We start from the raw sequence: 18,744 nt of genomic DNA, 5'->3' as shown, positions 1-18,744 counted from the left end.
TTGAATTTTTTATATTTTTACAAATAATTGCAAACGCAACTTAATTAACAATTGCAACTTATTAGTTATAATCAAATATAAACAATACAATAAGGTATGAAGATTGAGTGATTTTGAGTTAATTCATTTAAATTAACTAATTTCAGAAGATGTACACCTAGAAGTTTTGTGTTCTATTATTTGATTTTAAATTATGTTTTTTAAACGAATATAAGTTATGTTACTCACGTACTCTTTCATTTTCAGATTAAATTATCATGATGTCGTAATGACAAGTTAAATGCTGAGCAGTTCGGAATTCAAACAAGATTTTATGGCAGCAAAGTCGTCTCATCTCTTTTCTTTCTTGCTTGGAACTGACTTTCATGGTAATTTAAATAACAGTTGGATTTGCGGTTTATTCAAACTAACTTTAAATCCCATTAGAATTTTCGAGGAATTCCTTCCTGTGCTAAGAGTTGACTTTTTACTCACTTCTCACATCGCCCAAGGCTTGCAATTCTAATCCGTTACTTTTATTTATCGAGAAGCGAGTTCGTTAAGAACTATACGCCTGACTTCTATACGCGAAAAGAATGCCCACAATATTAGCTATTAGTCTATAAACGAAGCAGGCGCCGATCAACGCAGCAGTTTCTGTGCAATTTCTGAGTTTACGTCGTGTAACACTCAAGGCTTGGATCCGTTTGCCCCGCACAGCACGTGCCAGTCGCGGCAGGCCGCACAATCAGAGCTCTGCGTGGTCACCATAGCAAGCAAAGTTAGACGCTGGCCATGTCGACGCAGCGCCACTGAAGGCTATAGTCGTATTATTGGAGCGCTGTTTGCGACATGAATGGTCGCAAGATTTGAACATAATTGCAAGTTTTCTCTGGATGCCTTCACCTTTCTTTGTGAATGCTTTTTGAGTGATCCAATTGGGATGACACGGGTAACTGACGCAATAGAACTTGTACCCATTTCTAGACTATTTGCGCTGTAAATAATTTGCCTAAAGTTATTTGTATTCTATAATAATTACCTTATACTATTTGTAAATCCTGTTTATACATTAATAGTAATTATTATTTTGTAATATTAATACATGATCATTCTATTGATCTATTCTGAAACAGTTATGGCGTGCGATATTATCGTCCAAGTTCCCCGATTAACCGTCAGCGTTTCCGCGACGGCAGTTGCCAACGCACACCCATACGATGTTCAGCACTGGAATCCATGCGACGTCCCTCACAATTCATGGTCAAACCCGAGATCACTGCTCGATGTGGAGGCCTCCGATGTGTGACAAAATGTAAACAAATCCTTAACATCGGATTGGCTGTTATACTACGTGACTCGATAAGACTATTGAGGATCCGGTGCATTATTCTTTGGAGGGCTGCTGCTGTACGCTTTACACTGAGTTATTTGCCTGCAGCTTTGGTTACAAGGACTCCATCCTTCCCTGTAGCTGAGAGGACACATTGGACGGGTCTTCAGGTATCATATGAAGCGTCAATTGAGAAAATCTTAATAGGAATTATTTTCACCAACCTCTCGTGAGGCTGTATTGAACAATGGACAAGCCTTCAGAGGCTCCCATAAGTCATGAAAAAAATGTGATGAAACTGCTTGCTAATTCGGGAAACGTAGAAAGTAGCAACAGTTGGCTATGCTATTCGTGCCAAGAATGCTATTCAGTAAACAAAATATTTACTGCAATAGGTAATCGGCGTAGCTCTGTAAGAAATTCTTCGCTTAAGACTGCAGCGGGGCGTTTGTTCCGATAAGCATTTGCCGCTGGGTCAGACTCAACAGTTACTTACGACGCTCGGCCATCACTAGAGTCGCTTCAACAATGTTAATTATCGTGCAAATAAAAATTTGTGTTCGCCCGAAATGACAGAAATTTGAAGTCTACCATCATTGAATATTGATGGAAAATAAATTTTCCTAATCGATAATTTTCTTTGAGAAATTGGAAAATTCGAACAGCTTCCCTAAACTCATTTGAAACGAATATGTAGTGGCTTAAATTTTTAGTTCGTTTACTTCATCCCCTGTGGAAATGTCACGTCCGCACGTGTATCTTCTCAACCCAGTTCAATGAATCCATTTATATGAAGCATGCGATCTGGAACCTCGTGTAATTTTTGCCACGTGTGTTCGTCAGTCGAGCATCCAAGGTGATTTGAATAATCGTTAGCAACATACATGGAATCCAGTAATCATGTCACGAACACAACAGTTAGTGAATAATATAAGATGATGGTCATCTATAGGCTGCTGTTACAAAGTATATGATTAGCAACCAATAACAAATGTAATGAATGTATTCGTAATGTAATGAAATAAATAATGTTGGTAAATGTAACACAAATGTAATGAAAGAAATTTCTATTAAATCACTCAGTTGAATATTATAAATAATTTCTTCAAGACACCTTCCTTATGAAATTTCTTAGACACATTAAAGTTAAACATACATCACCGAAATGGTCAAGCCTAATTGTACAATATTTGGACAAGAGAGATTAGTAACAAACCTTATCTCATATAATTTTCTTTGGAACTGTACATACTGAAACTTCATCGACATAGACGTTCCCATTTTCACAATTCAGCGCAAAAATGTCAAAAATGAAGACTATTGACTTAATTCTTTCATGAAACGTGATTTTGTCTTCAAATTGAAGCTTATTGCTGTACGATGTAAAACGATGTAAAGTGTCAATTTTTAGCAACAATGTGATTTCTTTATAAGAATTTACGTGTTTAACTTTTGCTGCTCTCCAAGTCACTGTGAATAATCAGGAAAAAAATATAGTGTGTTTTAGAAAAATTTACATTGGAAAACTCAAAATAAGTTAGGTGATTATTTACATTGGAAAACTCATGGTTGAACTAATTTCAACCATGATTAAACTGACGCAGTCCACACATGCCTTCAACGCGCTACACTCATGCGGCAATTTTTCTGTGCTGGAGCGGGGCAAACGAACCAAAACGTGTACTATTCTAGATTTTTTGTGGCCACAAATGAGTGGAATATTTCATATTATCATCTCCATAACTTTGAACATTATAATTTTCATCCAACTTTAAAATTAAAATTAAGTAGCACTATAAAATCATGTTATTCTTTTTATTTTAAATACTTATGGTCAGAATATCAATTTATAAAAATGACACGACTGAAATTTTATTTTCAGCATTTCATTTTTGTAATAAGATTTAATCACATCACAGGGAAAATTTTTTGAATATGATTACAAAGATTAAATTTGAGAAAAGAATGTTAGATGGCAATTTGAATTAACACAGAAGCAGTGTTAAAATATTCACAGGAATAGTAGTACGCAACAGTGGAAATACAGTGTTTTTTTCATAGTTTTTGTCCAAGACTAAGTAACGTTATTTTTCGATGGTTGACCTTCATTTTTACAGGACGCCACGTGCATTTGGTAACTCAAGATTGCTCTTTATAAACTTGTTCAGCACCCGTGATGCATTTTAAATGTCATTTGCATGGCAATTAAGCGCGAAAGTTCTACAATACAAAAGCGTGTCAATAATTATTTAAAAGAGTACCTGAAAATTTAATATAAATTCACAATGCAGAGGTTGAAGAATCGTGCTTAGCCGTTTTTAAAGTCCAGCGTGAGTATTCATGAAATTTAAAGCCACTATTCATGTTGTAATTTCGGAAGATTTAAGCTATTTATAGCCACTATTCGCGTTCTAATTTCGGAGTGATTTTTGAACGGTCCAAGCTTTAATGAGAACTAAAGCAGGGTAGGTTTATACAAGGTTAACGCTAGATAACGAACAAGCTAAACGTCAACAGAACACTGCCAATCAAACACCCAACCCCTCGACGTTCCTGCCCTGGGCAACAAATCCGCTAAAAACCGCAGAAAACAAGTCAAGTTTGACTCGTCATCGCATCGAGTTGTAAGACTTCTTATCATTGCCTCGAATTTTCTTATCATGTGATTATCAGATGACTTAATCAGAAGGGGAAATTGCAGGTCATTGATGACAAAAAGCAATGTAAATCAAATATATTTTAGTTTTCGTGAAAATTATTAATACGAAATTATTTCCTATGAATTAATAGTGCGAATAAGGAGCTACGGTGCCGTTGGCATTGTTAGACAGTTCCTTACCTAGGTGTGCTACTTTCTTTTCCAGTCACTGCACAAAATTACATTAGATTTTTTTTCTGACGAAGCGAAGATTATAACAAATCATGTTCCCGTGAGACGAACAAACAATTTGCAGGGAATTAATAGTATAGCAAATCAACAAATTTGTAGCCACTTATATTCCCAACAAACTGTTGTGCCTGTCAACACCTGAATATTCGGGTCGGTATAAACAACTCGACAGTATCATGAATGAAGAACTTAAGCCATAACTCGGATTGTGCTTTTTCCTGCGCATGTGAGGAAGTCGTCGTCTTGAAGATCGCGCAGTGCATCCTCGTACATTTCTCGCGTGATCATCTGTTGGGAAAAGGTCACCTCTTAGTAAAAAAAATAATAATAACCTGCAATTGTCACGAAATTTGATGTCACAGTTAAAACTATAGTGTGAGGGACTAAAAATTAATGAAAAGCGTCAGATGTATCTCAAAGTACTTGCGTAACTTGAAAAAAAAAATAACTCAGTACTCACTGCAGTGAGTGACAGAGAGCGCATTTTCTCGCCGACGAAAACGTGAGGTCACGGACGGACATGGCGAGCACAATAGTGCATTTTTTCCATGAATGAGAAAATGCGCTAAAAAGATGTCATGCATCTAGCTCCTAAATCCACATCATGATAATCCGTATAATCATTTGAGGTTTAATCAAAAGTCAACCCATATCATCCCCTAAAGAGTGTTCATTTGAAAGAGATAAGAAATACTCACAATATCCGAGGCCTCTTTGAGTTCGCCGTATATTTTCTGCATGTTGTGCGTGCCGCTCTTGCCCTTGGTCTGCAGGAGTTTCCTAAGCGCCTGCGCCACTTCAACACGTCGCTTACGAGACGCGGCGCTCTGGCCCGTAGTTAGGATACTGACATCTATCTTGCCAGAGAGAGGATCAGTCGCCGATTGCTTCAGGGCTTCTCGATGAAGCCTAGTGAAATAATATATAAAAATATTACATAGTGCTAAAAAACTACCCAAGTAACTTTAAAGAGATTATTCAACATATAAGTTTCAAGTTCAAAAGAGGCCAATAATTGAAAGAATCCTTAACAAACCTCCAGGCTTCCTCGACATCAGCGACTTCTACAGTGTGAGCAAGACGGACTTTGGCGTGTGCCTCAGCAAGCCTGATCAGCGACTCCAGTTGCCGAGGGTAGGCTGTGACCTGGCCACGGCCGCTACCCACCTGAAAGAAAGCATTCACAATTATTGTAATTTAATGTTGAAAATAAGATAGGGACACTACTGTTTAATTACACACGAAGTATCTTAAGAAATCATATGTGGGGAAATTTAATTACCAAAGTATATTCCTAAAAACAACAATGCCAACATAAAAAATCTGGAATCAAGAAGCAAAATTTTCAACTTATGGGACATTAACTGGAATTAAATCAGTCAAGTAAAATAAGCAAGGTATACTACGAAGCATGCGCATCTCAAAGAAATAAATTGCGTTCAGTGGCGTAAATCATAACGCTTGTGGCCACAAATAATTTTCATCAAAAAAATTTCTTTAGTCATGAACCAGTCAAGTTCATCATTGTAGTTCAGCAGCTTAAAATGACGTGATCAATGTTTTAACATAAGTAATATAATAGAATAGTAGGTAAGTAATAGTAGTTGAAATGGTAATAGAATGTTTTCTAGCGCTTCAATAAAAAATATAACTCAGTACTCACTGAAGTGAGTGACAGAGAGCGCATTTTCTCATCGACGAAAACGTCAAGTCACGGACGGACAGACGGACAGACAGACAGACGGACAGACAGACAGACGGACATGGCGAGCACAATAGCGCCTTTTTCCATAAATGCGAAAATGCGCTAAAAAGGCGTCAAAATTATTAAATTTATATGTTTAGATGCGCACCTTCCTCATGTCAACATAGGCAGCAATGAGGCGCTGAGCGGCGTCTTCAGACAGCTTAGGGTGGACGTACTCGCGTGCATACGACAGGTAGTCCCTGAGCACCGTCAGGTCCAGGGCCTCTGACTCGTCCTCACCATCGTCGCGGTAGTACAGAGAGACCAAGTGACGAGCCAGACGACGGTCAAATAGTTCGTCCTGCAAGCATAAATACAACAAATTTACCAGATGACAAGTATTCTGCTACTGTTCGCTTACAAATAAACAGGTTCTTTCAATCAGATAAAAAACAATAGCGCCTTTTTTCTATAAATGAGAAAATGAGCGAAAGAAAGACGGAAACATTTTTGTAATGTAAAATTTTACCTGCGGGTCGAGGATGAGGAAGATCAGGTCGAATCTTGACAGAAGCGTATGGGGAAGTTCGATATTTTCAATGATTGTTTTGTTTTTGTTCCACTGCGACTCGACAGGATTAGCTGCAGCCAGGATTGAGGTGCGGGCATTGAGTTGACAAATGATGCCAGCCTTAGCAATGCTAAGGGTTTGTTGTTCCATCACCTCATGAAGCACAGACCTGGGTAACGATTGACGTAAGTTTAAACAGAATTGTACACGTATGGCTTAAAGATGCGGCGTGCATGTGGACACAGGAATCACATTTGATCTAACTTGAATAAACCCTATAACAACAGAACAACTTTCATTACAGAATGAAGACAAGACGTAAAATTTTACACGTGAATTATAAAATGTGGGAAACATTAACTAAAATATTAATTTTCATCATGAACATTATGGAGCTAATAAAGGTAATCCGATGAATTATGCCCATGAATCAATCATGATACGAAATAAATCATTCTAAACATAACATTCATTTTATACGTGTTATGAATGATAAATAAAATAATATTGATACATGTACAATATCTGCCTAAAATGATAGCAATCCATAAAGTATTCTGTGTAAAACTCAGACAACTGACCTAGTTGAGTCAGACATCTTATCGAACTCGTCAATGCAGCAAATGCCGTTATCAGCAAGAACGAGAGCACCGGTTTGCAGCACGAGCTGCCTCGTCTCAGGGTCCTTGGTGATGTAGGCCGTTAGACCCACAGCGGATGAGCCTTTACCGCTGGTGTACTGAGAGCGAGGCAATAGACGGTACACGTATTGCAGCAGCTGTGATTTGGAAGTGCCAGGGTCACCGCACAACAAGATGTTGATGTCAGACCTGCGATTAGAGAAACGGTGAAGAAATAAACCTTGATAAATGTAGATTCACATGTGCTAAAAGATGTTTAATTTTGCCTTCAAAAAAATGTACGCCAAGTAAGAGAGGAAGAAATTTAAATTTCATGTCAAAACTTATATTTATAAAGATTTAATTTATACTTACTTATATTTTACTTATATACTTAGATTTACTTATATTTATAATTGATTTAATAGTTCAAGATATCGCATGTATAGTTCGAAAATTATGAATATTGGCATTGAACTTTTCTTACCTGAAGTGGCCTTTGCCGGCATTAGTGAAGTCCTTTTTAGTTCCTCCGAAAAGCTGAAGGAGAATGCCCTTTTTAATGTCCATGTTCTCATAGATGGAAGGTGCAATAGCTCGCGCAAGTCTTTCATACACGTCGGGCTTGCGTGACACTTCTTTCAACAGGTCCAAGCGCTCGGGACTCAAACGTACTTGGTCACTGTTGTAGAGCAGGGACGTTTCAATAGATTACAAATATTGATATTAAGGACATTATTATTATTTTTTGGATTCATGTCCGCACGATAAAAACGGTCTGAACATGTTAAAGTTGAAGCAAAAGCAAATAGATTGTAAGTAAACGTTTGAATAATCTGTTGCCTTATAGTAAATTGATAGGTAAAGAAGTCTCACCCATCTTCAGAGCCACGCAGTCGTTTATCGTCCATCTTTCTGTAATGGACGACATCGATGTGAGTGCGGTAGACTGCGTTTACGTTCCTCATTCTAGGATTGACACGCAGAGGCACGGCGCGGTAAATACCCGTGACCGAGATGCGGTCACCAGGCTGTACTTTGTCCACAAGATCGTTGTGGGCAAACAGTTGCACGTTGTGGGGAGTTTGACCAGCGGGCATATCATCTGATCAACATGTGCAAAATTATACAGAGCTGGAAGGATTGACAAAACGAAACAGAGGACCGAATATTTTTGTGCATAACATGATTGTGAATAGTTTAAAGATCAACAGGCGCATTGTAATTTATTTAGCCCAACACAGATGATAATTCTTACAAATCTTTTCTGAACAACTCACATATTCAGGAGTTCAAGGCCGGAAATGTTACAACAAATCTCGACGTTCGACGCAACTGAAAATTTTTCATTTTTCAAATTACTTTGGCGAAAAGTGTGAAAAGCTATTGCTTGGAATTACCTGGTGCCTCCTGGAGCTTGACCATCTGCTTATCAGAAAAATGCGAACGGTTGTGGATCATTGTGAAGCTGTGCGACGTGTTGCAGTGAGTGCACAAAGTTGGCTCGGCGATTCGCCCACGGTCAATTTCTACAGAAGCAGTGAATGCACACACATGGCATCTGAAGAAAGCCTCGCGCATCTCTGGTATGATGTTAGACGTCCGGATAACCATGCCACATATGGTTATGAGTTGGTCAATGTCTGGCAAGAAAATAACACATTACAAAGTTAATTACAACTAATTCATCACTAATTGGCTTTATCAAAGATTGGCTAACTAATATCAAAGATTGGCTTTATCCACAAACACAAATTTAGGCTCATTTTAAAACACATGGCAGGCGCATGTGCATTGGGAAAGAGAAAGAAATACTTGCTAAAAAAAATTGCCCAAGTAACAGACAAGACATGAATAAAAACCTGTATTAGCCAGAATTAAGAGTGGAAACAAACCTTCAGGGTTGAGAGCTCTCATATTACGCGTCTTGTCTGCATTGTAGGGACGAACTTGGATCTGATGCTCCAAGATGGTGTCAGGGTAACGCTCAAAAAATACCTCATTTATGGCCATGTCAAATGTAGGGATTACCTGCAATGATTAAACACAAATATAATTCTTAATTGGTTAAACTAGAACCCGTTTATCCAATGAATTTAAAAATGCATGAAGATAACACGGTTTTCGTTAGGTATTTTTATTCATTATATTTTTTACATTACAATGCAGAAATATTTTTTCACACAAAAATTTCTTTCAATTTGTAAATAAATGCATATTGCGGAAAGAATTGCGAGGTAATCATCTATGTACTAAAATATTAAAAACAACTGAGAAATATTTAAAAATTTTAGATATAAAATAAAGAACGTTCTCCTCAAATGAAACATTCAAACAGGGTTTCTTACTTCTTGAGGATAGCAGATAAGCTGTCGGTAGAGATCAGGATCAAACAACTGCAAGTGACGGCAGTTGAGTTCGAGTTTCTGCAGGTAGAGAGGTTCAGTGGAGCTGAAGTGGGAGGGAGTTGCGTCATCAGCCAGATCGTCGGCAGGCACAATGAAGGTGCGGATAAGCTCCTGGAAGCGTGCTCGACACTCGCTCACCACAACGTCAGTGCCCCAAATTACGAGCTGTGGCCCTGTCATGTTGAAATTTGCATTATAAACTCCTGACTCTTCAATACAAAAAAAAATATTAAATCGACAAAGGTGCTTCGTCAAAGCTAGAGACATGCAGATAGTCTGAGGATAGGAACAGTCATTAGTGTATTATTCTCCTATCAAAAAGTCTGCGGGCAATCAAATTATTTTGGTTTTTTTAGGACATATACTTAGATGTGCGATAATAAATATTATATATTTATTACATAATATCCGGATATACTTGTCATAACGCAAAAAGGGATAGGTGAAATTTTACAGATATCAACATAAAAATTTATAATGAAAAAAAGCTTCACTGTATTACCTTCAGCATGCTGAGTGCCTGGGGCGGCCACAGACCCTGGAGTGACAGGACCAGGCGTGGCACTGCCATCAGCACTTGCGGCTTCACTACCTACAGCAACCTGGACAGAAAGCACAATTCAAGAACACTTGTAGAAATTATACAATAAATGAATTCTAAATGACGCTCACTATTTTTACTCATCTCACGCTTCTATGATGTCCTTTTGGCTTTGGCTGGCTTTAAGAAAATTATACCTAATAAATTTACACAATCCAACAGAAAATTTAAATACAACTATATTTATAATTAATTTGAACCCAGGAGCCATGAATAGCAACAGTGATCACATAATAAGCAGTTGCATGCATCATACCTGTCTGTTTGAACCCAAGAGCCTGAATAATATTATGATTATACGTAATAAGCAGTTGCATGCATCATACCTGTCTGACGCGCCTGTCTGTTCTGATGTCAGGACGAGGTCTGATAGGAGTGCCACGCACGCCTGACCGAGGTGTGCGCATTGAGCCAACGCTGCTAGGGGTGCCATAGTTCAGAGGTGACGAGAGATCAGCCTCGGAGACACCTGAAATCATTGTTACAAAATTATCAAAATAAAATAATGCTGACCATGATTTTATTGAATCCAATGAAAAATAATGCATGGTTAATATGCAGTGGGACTTGAAGGTTCTAGAATCACCAGTATTTGACCATTTTAGTAGAATAAAGGGTGAACTCAATCAACTGCAAGGACAAATAATGTACCTACCAATAGAGCAATTCTAATGATGAACATTTATGCCACATGCAATAATATAAATCACACAGGGAAGGTCATACACAGTGCAGCAGGTCTTATATCATTACTACATGAATGACAACTCAATATATGTCATGAAAATTAAATTTAACAGCTCAAACTTTTACCAGGCAAAGGACGGGCAAACTGAGGAGCAGGAGATGTAGGAGGGAGCAAGTCTCCACCCACACTGGGGGAAGTAGGGGGCAGGGGGAGGAGTTCAGATGACTCGGAGCCTTTGGATCGAGTTGTCCTGTGCCAATCAAAAAATTATTATGAATATCACGGCCCCATATATCTATTTTATTTGCAGTGAAAGACACCAAAATAAGGCCAGTCTAGCCAATACCATAAAATGTGCATAAACAACACAGCAATTTGTCCTGTGCCATAAACCCCCAAGATAATTTTATCCATGATTTCTAGATTACATATGAAACAGAACTAAAACTGAGAATTTGTTTACAAGATGCTTGCAAATGATCCCAATCTGCTTGTGCATAACACACAAGCCTAAATTTAAAATAAAAATCAGGCAAAGCAGATCATTTGCACCAGTAACTTTTAGAAATTGCCATGGAACAATCATTGCAACCAGCAAAATTTTTTGAAATCTATGTAAAATCCCCCTGGCATAAAGGTTTTAGGCTCAATCTGCCCCACAGCAAATGCTACAATAATTTGACTTTACCTTAATTTAACATTTTTTCACTCAAATCTAGCAGCATGACTTTTAATTTATATGAATCAATAATTAAAAGTCCATGTTCAAAAGAAGTGGTTGTAATGTCAAATAAATGAAATAAGGAGCAAAAAACTGGCCAAATTTCGACATCTTTTCGCTTCAAACCTGCGACTTGGTGAGCTGGACGGAGGGACAGCAGGAGATGAGGGCTTGCCCCGCCGTCTTGGAGAAGAAGATGGTGGTGGAGCCAACTCGGATGTCGGAGGGACAGCTGGAGAAGAGGGCATGCCCCGCCGTCTTGGAGAAGAAGAAGGTGGAGGAGCCAACTCAGATGTCGGAGGGACAGCTGATGAGGCTCTTCGGCTTGGCGTTGACCTTGTGGATCTTGCAGGCGATGACATGATTAATCTATAAAAGAAAAGTATTTGGATAGGGAACACATAAAATGATAAAAACTTTGAAACAGAGATTACAAAGATGGAAAAAGAATTACATGAGGAGGCCACATACCCATACCAGCAGTATCATACATAAAAAAATGATTGAAATCTTGGGTAAATGAGGAAATTAAAAATTAACTGATTCTAAAGAAGCTGTCGTTTGCCACTATGCCCAAAGCCAATAACACACGCAACTCAGGAGTAACCATATAGTAGATACAACGCAGTTTTAGAGTCCATAGTGCCAACTTGAAATATTGGACAGAAGTTTACTGAACTGTTGGGTAAAAACCATTGTTTCAGGTGATATTTTTGGAAAATCCTGAGCAAAACTAGGCTAGTTTCTCATTTTTTCTTGAAAAAATTGGGAAAGGGGCATGAGAGTGGGTTGAGTTGGCCAGATTCACAAGCAACTTTGTCCAATTTTTTGGTGGCTTCTGCCAAATTCTCTACTTTGGTATGACTGTGGCCCTGCAGTGCTCAACCTGCCACTGTAAAAAAGGTTCAATGTTGTACAAATAAAAATTAATCTTGTTAATTTCTACACAAGTAGCCTACATGCCTGCCATGGGCCATCTACAATTCAACATGGTGTTATCACTGTTATAATGAGATTTGGCAGGCCCATAGTGGCAAACCAGAAATTTGTTTGGTATCAGTTTATTTTCAATTTCCTCATCTACTCAATACATCAATCAATTTCTCATGTATGACAATGCTGGTAGCCAAGATTTCAAATGACACGAGTTTAGATCTATGAACAAGGCACGAAAAGGAAAAGAATCGGCGACAGGCCACATCAGGCCTACACTTCAGCGCCGACATCACTATGTTATGTTATACTTTTTGGTGAATGTCGCATATGAAACTCATCCATGCGACATTTCTTCTCGCTTCGAGTCACCGACATGTGAAACAGCCTGCCTGATCACATCGTTGAAGCTTATAGTGAAAACGCGCTCAAGAACAGACTAGAAAAAGCTATGCAGGAGCATATGTTCAGTCTTGAAATGCCTGGCACCTTACGGACCTGTTGATAAGTCCGGTAGCTAGCTCATACCAACGTCAGCTATGAAAAAGATCTGGTCTTTCAGTTTTTAAGATTTTAGGTATCCTGGGGATCAAGTCGTGAAAAGTACAAGAATCGGCAACAGGCCATGGTCCTATTTTATTAGCATCCACGTTTTTATTCTATTATATTCTATTCTATACGGACACCATAAACTTGACCTATTCACACTGAATCGAGACTTCTCCTAACTCAACCCGCGAATTATTCAGCGGACTCAGGCGTAAAAAGCAAATTTTGTGCAATCAAAAAAATTTCATTAGTACAGTTATTACAGATTATTTCGTTATTTTGTTTTAACGAAAATGAAAAAACGCAACTGTTGCGCAACTCGACAGGCCGCGCTTCCCTTAATCCTGAACGGATCAGCCTAATATATAGTGTAATATAGTAGGCTGAAAATTTCCTATTACTTGCATTTCGACCGCTAAGATCAAGCGTGACCAGCTCTAAATGGGCGTTCGTAACTTAGCTTCAATTTCTGGTGTCAGTCAGTTAAGCTGCTGATCGGAACTGGCGTACTGTCATTCCTCTAATAGGATTATATCTCCAACGGCAGGGTATGTCATAGCGTGCGATAGTGTCGACGTTCGAACGCAACGTGATGTACCCGTGATAGTGAAGATTTAATAACTAATTGATTGTCATTCTTAGGCACTTGCTCATGGCTTTCCGGTTTAGGAACACGCGCTTCATCTCGTAACTCCCAGTTTCTCATTACGCATTTGATTTGTCACAGCTCTCACATCGGTCTCACGAGTCCGAATTGCTAATTTGTAGTTTCCTATTTCGCAACAGTTGTGTACAGACTGCTCGTTTTGAATTGTTAGATGAATAATTTGCAGTATATCTAGAATATTCTTACTTTACCTTGACATTGGCGTTTCCAATCTCAACAGCCCAAGCCTTGCTCGACTTCTGAGGCCAACGATGGAACTCCTACCGTCTATTATGGTTTGCTGGTGCGATAGTAAATAGGGCTCCAGCCTATGGATGATCTGATGTCTAATTCTCTATCAGTCCAGCTTGATATTAGCCTCTAGTGAGGCAAGGTAAATTGCTGGTTAATATACAGATAGATTGTTGGTTTGGGCATGGGTTTTACCCTCGACCCAACCTTGGCGAATATATTTGAGTTTTCACGAGGTTTCATGGCTGTCAATTCTCCTCCTGATCTTAAACTAATTTTTTATAACTCATACGTCGATGACGCCTTTCTTATATTCAAGCATCCCTCTCGTGTTAAACTTCTTCTATTACCTAAACTTGAAACATTATTCTATTAAATTTACCATGGAACTTTAATCGAGCAATAGTTTGCCCTTTCTCGACTGCAATGTTACTATGTCTAATGGCCGTTTTCAAGCATCTGTTTTCAGAAAATCAGCTTTCACCGGCCTATGCACCAGGTTTTTTTCTTTTTTTTTCTTTTAGATTAAAGTTAAACGGGCTTCAAACACTATTACACCGCGGCTTTCGTATTTGCTAGACTTTCCATACCATTCATTCCGAATTAGAATTATTGAGCGATATCTTTTCGCTCAATGGATTTCCTTCTGGCTTGGTGATTACCCTAATTAACAAATACATGTCAAAGCGATACAGCGAAGTTTCAGAGCCTGATAGTAGAAACGTTGTTTACTGTTGTTCTCTTCCATACATCTGCCATGCGTCCGAAGTTGTGTCGAGAGAAAGTATTTGTTTATGAAATACTTACCGGACATAAATTCTTCGTATCTTACTGGTGAATAATTTTAAAATAGGTTCACTTTTTAGGTTCAAAGATATCCTCCCTTCTCACGTGCGATCGTCCCATGTTTATAAATTTAGTTGTGTACGATGTGCATCAGCGTACGTTGGTATGACGGAACCCAAACTTTGAAATTGCACTAGGGTCGCTGAGAATAGAGGAGTTAAAGGACTGGGCAGTTACTGTTGCGCCCTCCTTATTCGGCTGTGCCCATGCACTGACACCGAACAGTGCAACGTTCTAGTGTCAGACACTGACTTTCAGGTTGTTGCTTGTATTTCTGGTGCATCCGATCTGCGAATTTTGCAATCATTGTATATTTTTGAAGAGGAGCCTAGTTTAAATGCAACCTATAGTTCTCATCCATTAGAAAGTGTGATAAGATAGGAATTTACTAAATTACTCTGCCCTTTGCCTGTAAATTTAGGTTTTTAACTTGTGTATTTTTCTTTGGACTCCAAACTTAATTAATTTTCTGATTGTATTTGTGTACTAGATTTATTGAACTGACGATGGAGCTGGTCTCCGAAACGTTTTCAATAGAGATGTGCTGAATTTCTGTCGAGTTTTCTTCGTTTTTAAATTTCCAGTGAATCTGCACTTCAAGTAATCTAGTGGCACAAATATCAAGTAATCTAGTGGCAATAAGTACAAATTTAAGTTTCAGTGTTGGTAGTTACTAGAATTAACATTTCAATCGCACATCTACAAGCAATCCCAATGAGCGCGTTTTCTTCTACATATTTTTAAATTAACAACGGGTGCTTGCTATATCGCCTGAGAAGTTTTTATTTTATTCATTTCGGGTACTTTAAGCTTGATTAGATCATTTAGATGGATGCTGAAGTGACTGTGAAATGTTGATCAGTTTTGTCCAGTGCGTGTAGTTTTATGGAAAACATTCCTGGTACTGTCACGGCGATCTGCAGGAGCGGCGGGAGAATTCTATACCGTAGTTTACTATCTTGCCGTCTATAGAGATAATCACGCCACTGCCTGCTGCTAGAAAACCCTTCACTTGCTCTCTGAATTACGGCTTTGAAGGAAAATTAAGCAAGGCAGGAAAGCGAATAAGTCATTATCTTGTGACAACTGTTGCAAACTATAGACAGCAGTGGTTCCGCCCAAGGGGGCGCGATGTCAAACAAGAGTGTGAAAAATGAATATTTAATTTTAATAACAGCCCCAAAAAATTTCTTCGCCGAAAAAAGACATTATTGCGGACCTGGAGAAACTGCAAACAAAAGAACATTACATAGGATAGCAAGTCGGCTGCATTCATGGGTTGACAGAATTTACTTGTGTTGTGTATTTGGCGCTATCAGCCATTCGGCCGATTCCCAACCCAAACTAAGTGCACATGACTCGTGATGAGGTTGTAAACTCCAGCGTGTACTGTGTCCAACTGGCCCGAAGGAAGAGGGCAAGTAGTATAAGCAAGAAACTGCATAACATAGTGGAAGAAGTCTCTTAATATCTAGAGCTAACTAGCTGTCGCTGTTGTCGGCGTCATCTGCGAGAGCCGCCAGAAGTCTCAAAATAGTGCCTTCCAAACTGCTTGTATCGCGTACCTCTGAAGGATTCCGAACAGTTATCGCACAGAAGATGTGTCCTCTTGCTGGCATTGAATTTTGGACCGGCAACTAACGTGCACGACACAGAGCCGCATGGTGCGTTCGCCGTTAGGGGGCAAACTTTGGGATGGGTTAAACTTAAATACTACGGTGTACCTAAATTATGCCGATGTCTTTCTAGTTTCATTTTTAGTATTTCAAGAAGAGTATCTTTCGCTGACGCAATTGAATTGAATTGAATTTACAGGTAAGATCTGTGCGTTGATACGGGCCAGATTGGATCCTATCCAGTGCCAGTCTGGCAGTCATCACAAATACATAAGCAAAAGATCTTTTGTATTACAAGAACAATTTGAAAGCTTCCAGTGGAGTGTTGTGGGTACCAGTGGAGTGTTGTGGGTACCAGTGGAGTGTTGTGGGTACCAGTGGAGTGTTGTGGGTACCAGTGGAGTGTTGTGGGTACCAGTGGAGTGTTGTAGGTATAGTTTGGGAACTACTGTCGTATAATCACTGTCTTCAACAACAAAAACATCGTTTTGCCATGCGCTGCCACTCAAATCAAATCACATTCCCAGTGACAATTCCCCGTCAACTGTAACTATCCTGCATTTGGCTAAAGAAACAGAAGCTGGAATGCTGGCGATGGCCACCCCGCAAGAATATTTCTCTCGCAACAAGGAGTCTCTTCATAATACTGCTGCAGAACAATGTGGCTCGGGGTTAGCCAGCGACAAGTCCTATACAATTTAGTCATTACTTACATACATGAGCAAACCTGCGAGATAAGTACTTAGTAGACACTTTGTGAATGTGATCATTTTGAACTTATCATCGACGTAGCTTGCTGCATTCAAGTGCCACGTGTGAAGAACTGCAATAACTGCAGGAAACGTGGCTACATTCACAGACCACGTAGCCATCGGCAAAGGTAAGTTAATCCTAAGCTCACAATTAACAGGAATACCTCGGTGTCAGGTTGTAAATACTGACACAGGAACACCTTGCGACTGGATGTGAATACTTCAACTTCAGTCAGAAGAACTTCAGGAGACTTCAGTGAGAAAAAAACCACAAACTCGACGGCGCATGCAGATAGACAGATAAGACTACAACGCTTTCAACAACGTTAGAAATAAAGCAGCAAGATCAAGCGGTGCAGTGAAGAGGAAGCATGGAGCAAGACTTGGTAGTCCTTATATTTGCAACTTGCATCACCTCAGACTTACAGGGGGGCAAGATCGATGTCTTCGAATATGCCCATGGAGGGTGTAACACAATGCGGCCGCAATTACACCTTCACAATGGCATGGATACGCGGGGACACTTTATATAGCGCGCCAGAATTATAAGCAAAGGAGCATTAGAGTTGGAAATTATTTTTTAAATGTCGTATCTATATGTCAGAGTCCTCCAGAGATTGTAACTGCGCCCACTTTTAAATACAGGTTTGATAAATTATGAGACGACCGGCCGGACCTTTTCGGCCCATAGTGCTATTACGAGCTAAAAACTTTGCCAACCATGGTTCTGAGGGCCATTAATGTTCATGTGCTCATGGTGCATCGAGATCCTACCTTGAACAAAGCCATCAGTATTCAGTACTCTACACACGAATCTAGCTGCTTTGCGTCAACAACTGACCTGAGAGCTATGGAAGCAACAAAATTTGTCAGTGGGTTAGAAGGTTGAAAGTCATGCATGTTAATTTAATCGTGTCATTTTATCGTTATGGACAACCGGATTTAGGTAACTGACCGTACAATTTTACTATCTCGGCTCTCGCGGACCGCCGGATCCCTGAGGCAGAGGCAGAATCCATAAGATCCCTTGGCAACTCTGCATCTGTAACCGTGTAAACCTTAACAACCATCGATAGGTGTTGAAAAATGCCTTCAGTTTATTCAAAATTGATGCATCATACTTGTTATGAGATAGGCCATACATGGAATTCATCTTGTTGCTATTGTATGTTGGAAGGATTCCTCAGTGCTTTCATCTACAGTTGCAAAATGTATGGCCTTGTTTATGGGGTGAGTGGCTAGCCAGGCTAGGGGACTAGGATCTAGGGGTTCATGCAGAGATGCTTTTTCCTGTTTACATAAGTGATAAATTTTTTTATGTGTGAATACTATTCAAATTTTAGGAAAAATTACACAATATATTAAGTGCAAATCAGAATGGAATTATTGGATTGATGGTTAATATAGGGTAAACGCGGTATATTCCGACACTTTAAGGACGCATTGAGAAATGAAAAACTATGAAAAAAAACTGTATGCGTTACGTAAGTTCTGTTGCCTTCACATGACTCTCAATTCACTACGCGTCAGCAACGATGAAAAGTCACAAAATGTTGCCATATTTATTAAAAAGCCTTTAGAATGGAAACCTACCAAATCCCTATATTCCGTCACTTTGTGTGGCAACATCCGACACGTGGTGAGTCGTATTG

At 39.2% G+C, this 18,744-nt stretch overlaps 1 protein-coding gene across 1 annotated transcript; it reads right to left on the bottom strand.

The window, feature by feature from the left end:
• Positions 1-4,031: 4,031 nt before the first annotated feature.
• LOC108682903 (DNA replication licensing factor MCM4) lies at positions 4,032-11,864 on the bottom strand. Its single transcript, XM_018172158.2, has 15 exons — positions 11,625-11,864; positions 10,903-11,027; positions 10,416-10,558; positions 9,991-10,090; positions 9,429-9,661; positions 8,976-9,111; positions 8,481-8,723; positions 7,957-8,185; positions 7,568-7,762; positions 7,042-7,290; positions 6,419-6,629; positions 6,056-6,250; positions 5,239-5,369; positions 4,901-5,111; positions 4,032-4,490 (listed from the first exon to the last, which is right to left on the bottom strand). Exons 1-15 carry the CDS (start codon positions 11,858-11,860, stop codon positions 4,392-4,394), a joined length of 2,736 nt encoding a protein of 911 aa, XP_018027647.1. The 5' UTR covers positions 11,861-11,864; the 3' UTR covers positions 4,032-4,391.
• Between the last annotated feature and the right edge of the window lie 6,880 nt (positions 11,865-18,744).

This window comes from Hyalella azteca, unplaced genomic scaffold (genome assembly GCF_000764305.2).
Source record: "Hyalella azteca isolate HAZT.00-mixed unplaced genomic scaffold, Hazt_2.0.2 contig13862, whole genome shotgun sequence".
NCBI classification, from domain to species: Eukaryota; Metazoa; Arthropoda; class Malacostraca; order Amphipoda; family Hyalellidae; genus Hyalella; species Hyalella azteca.
This window is presented reverse-complemented; position numbering and strand designations above follow the sequence as displayed.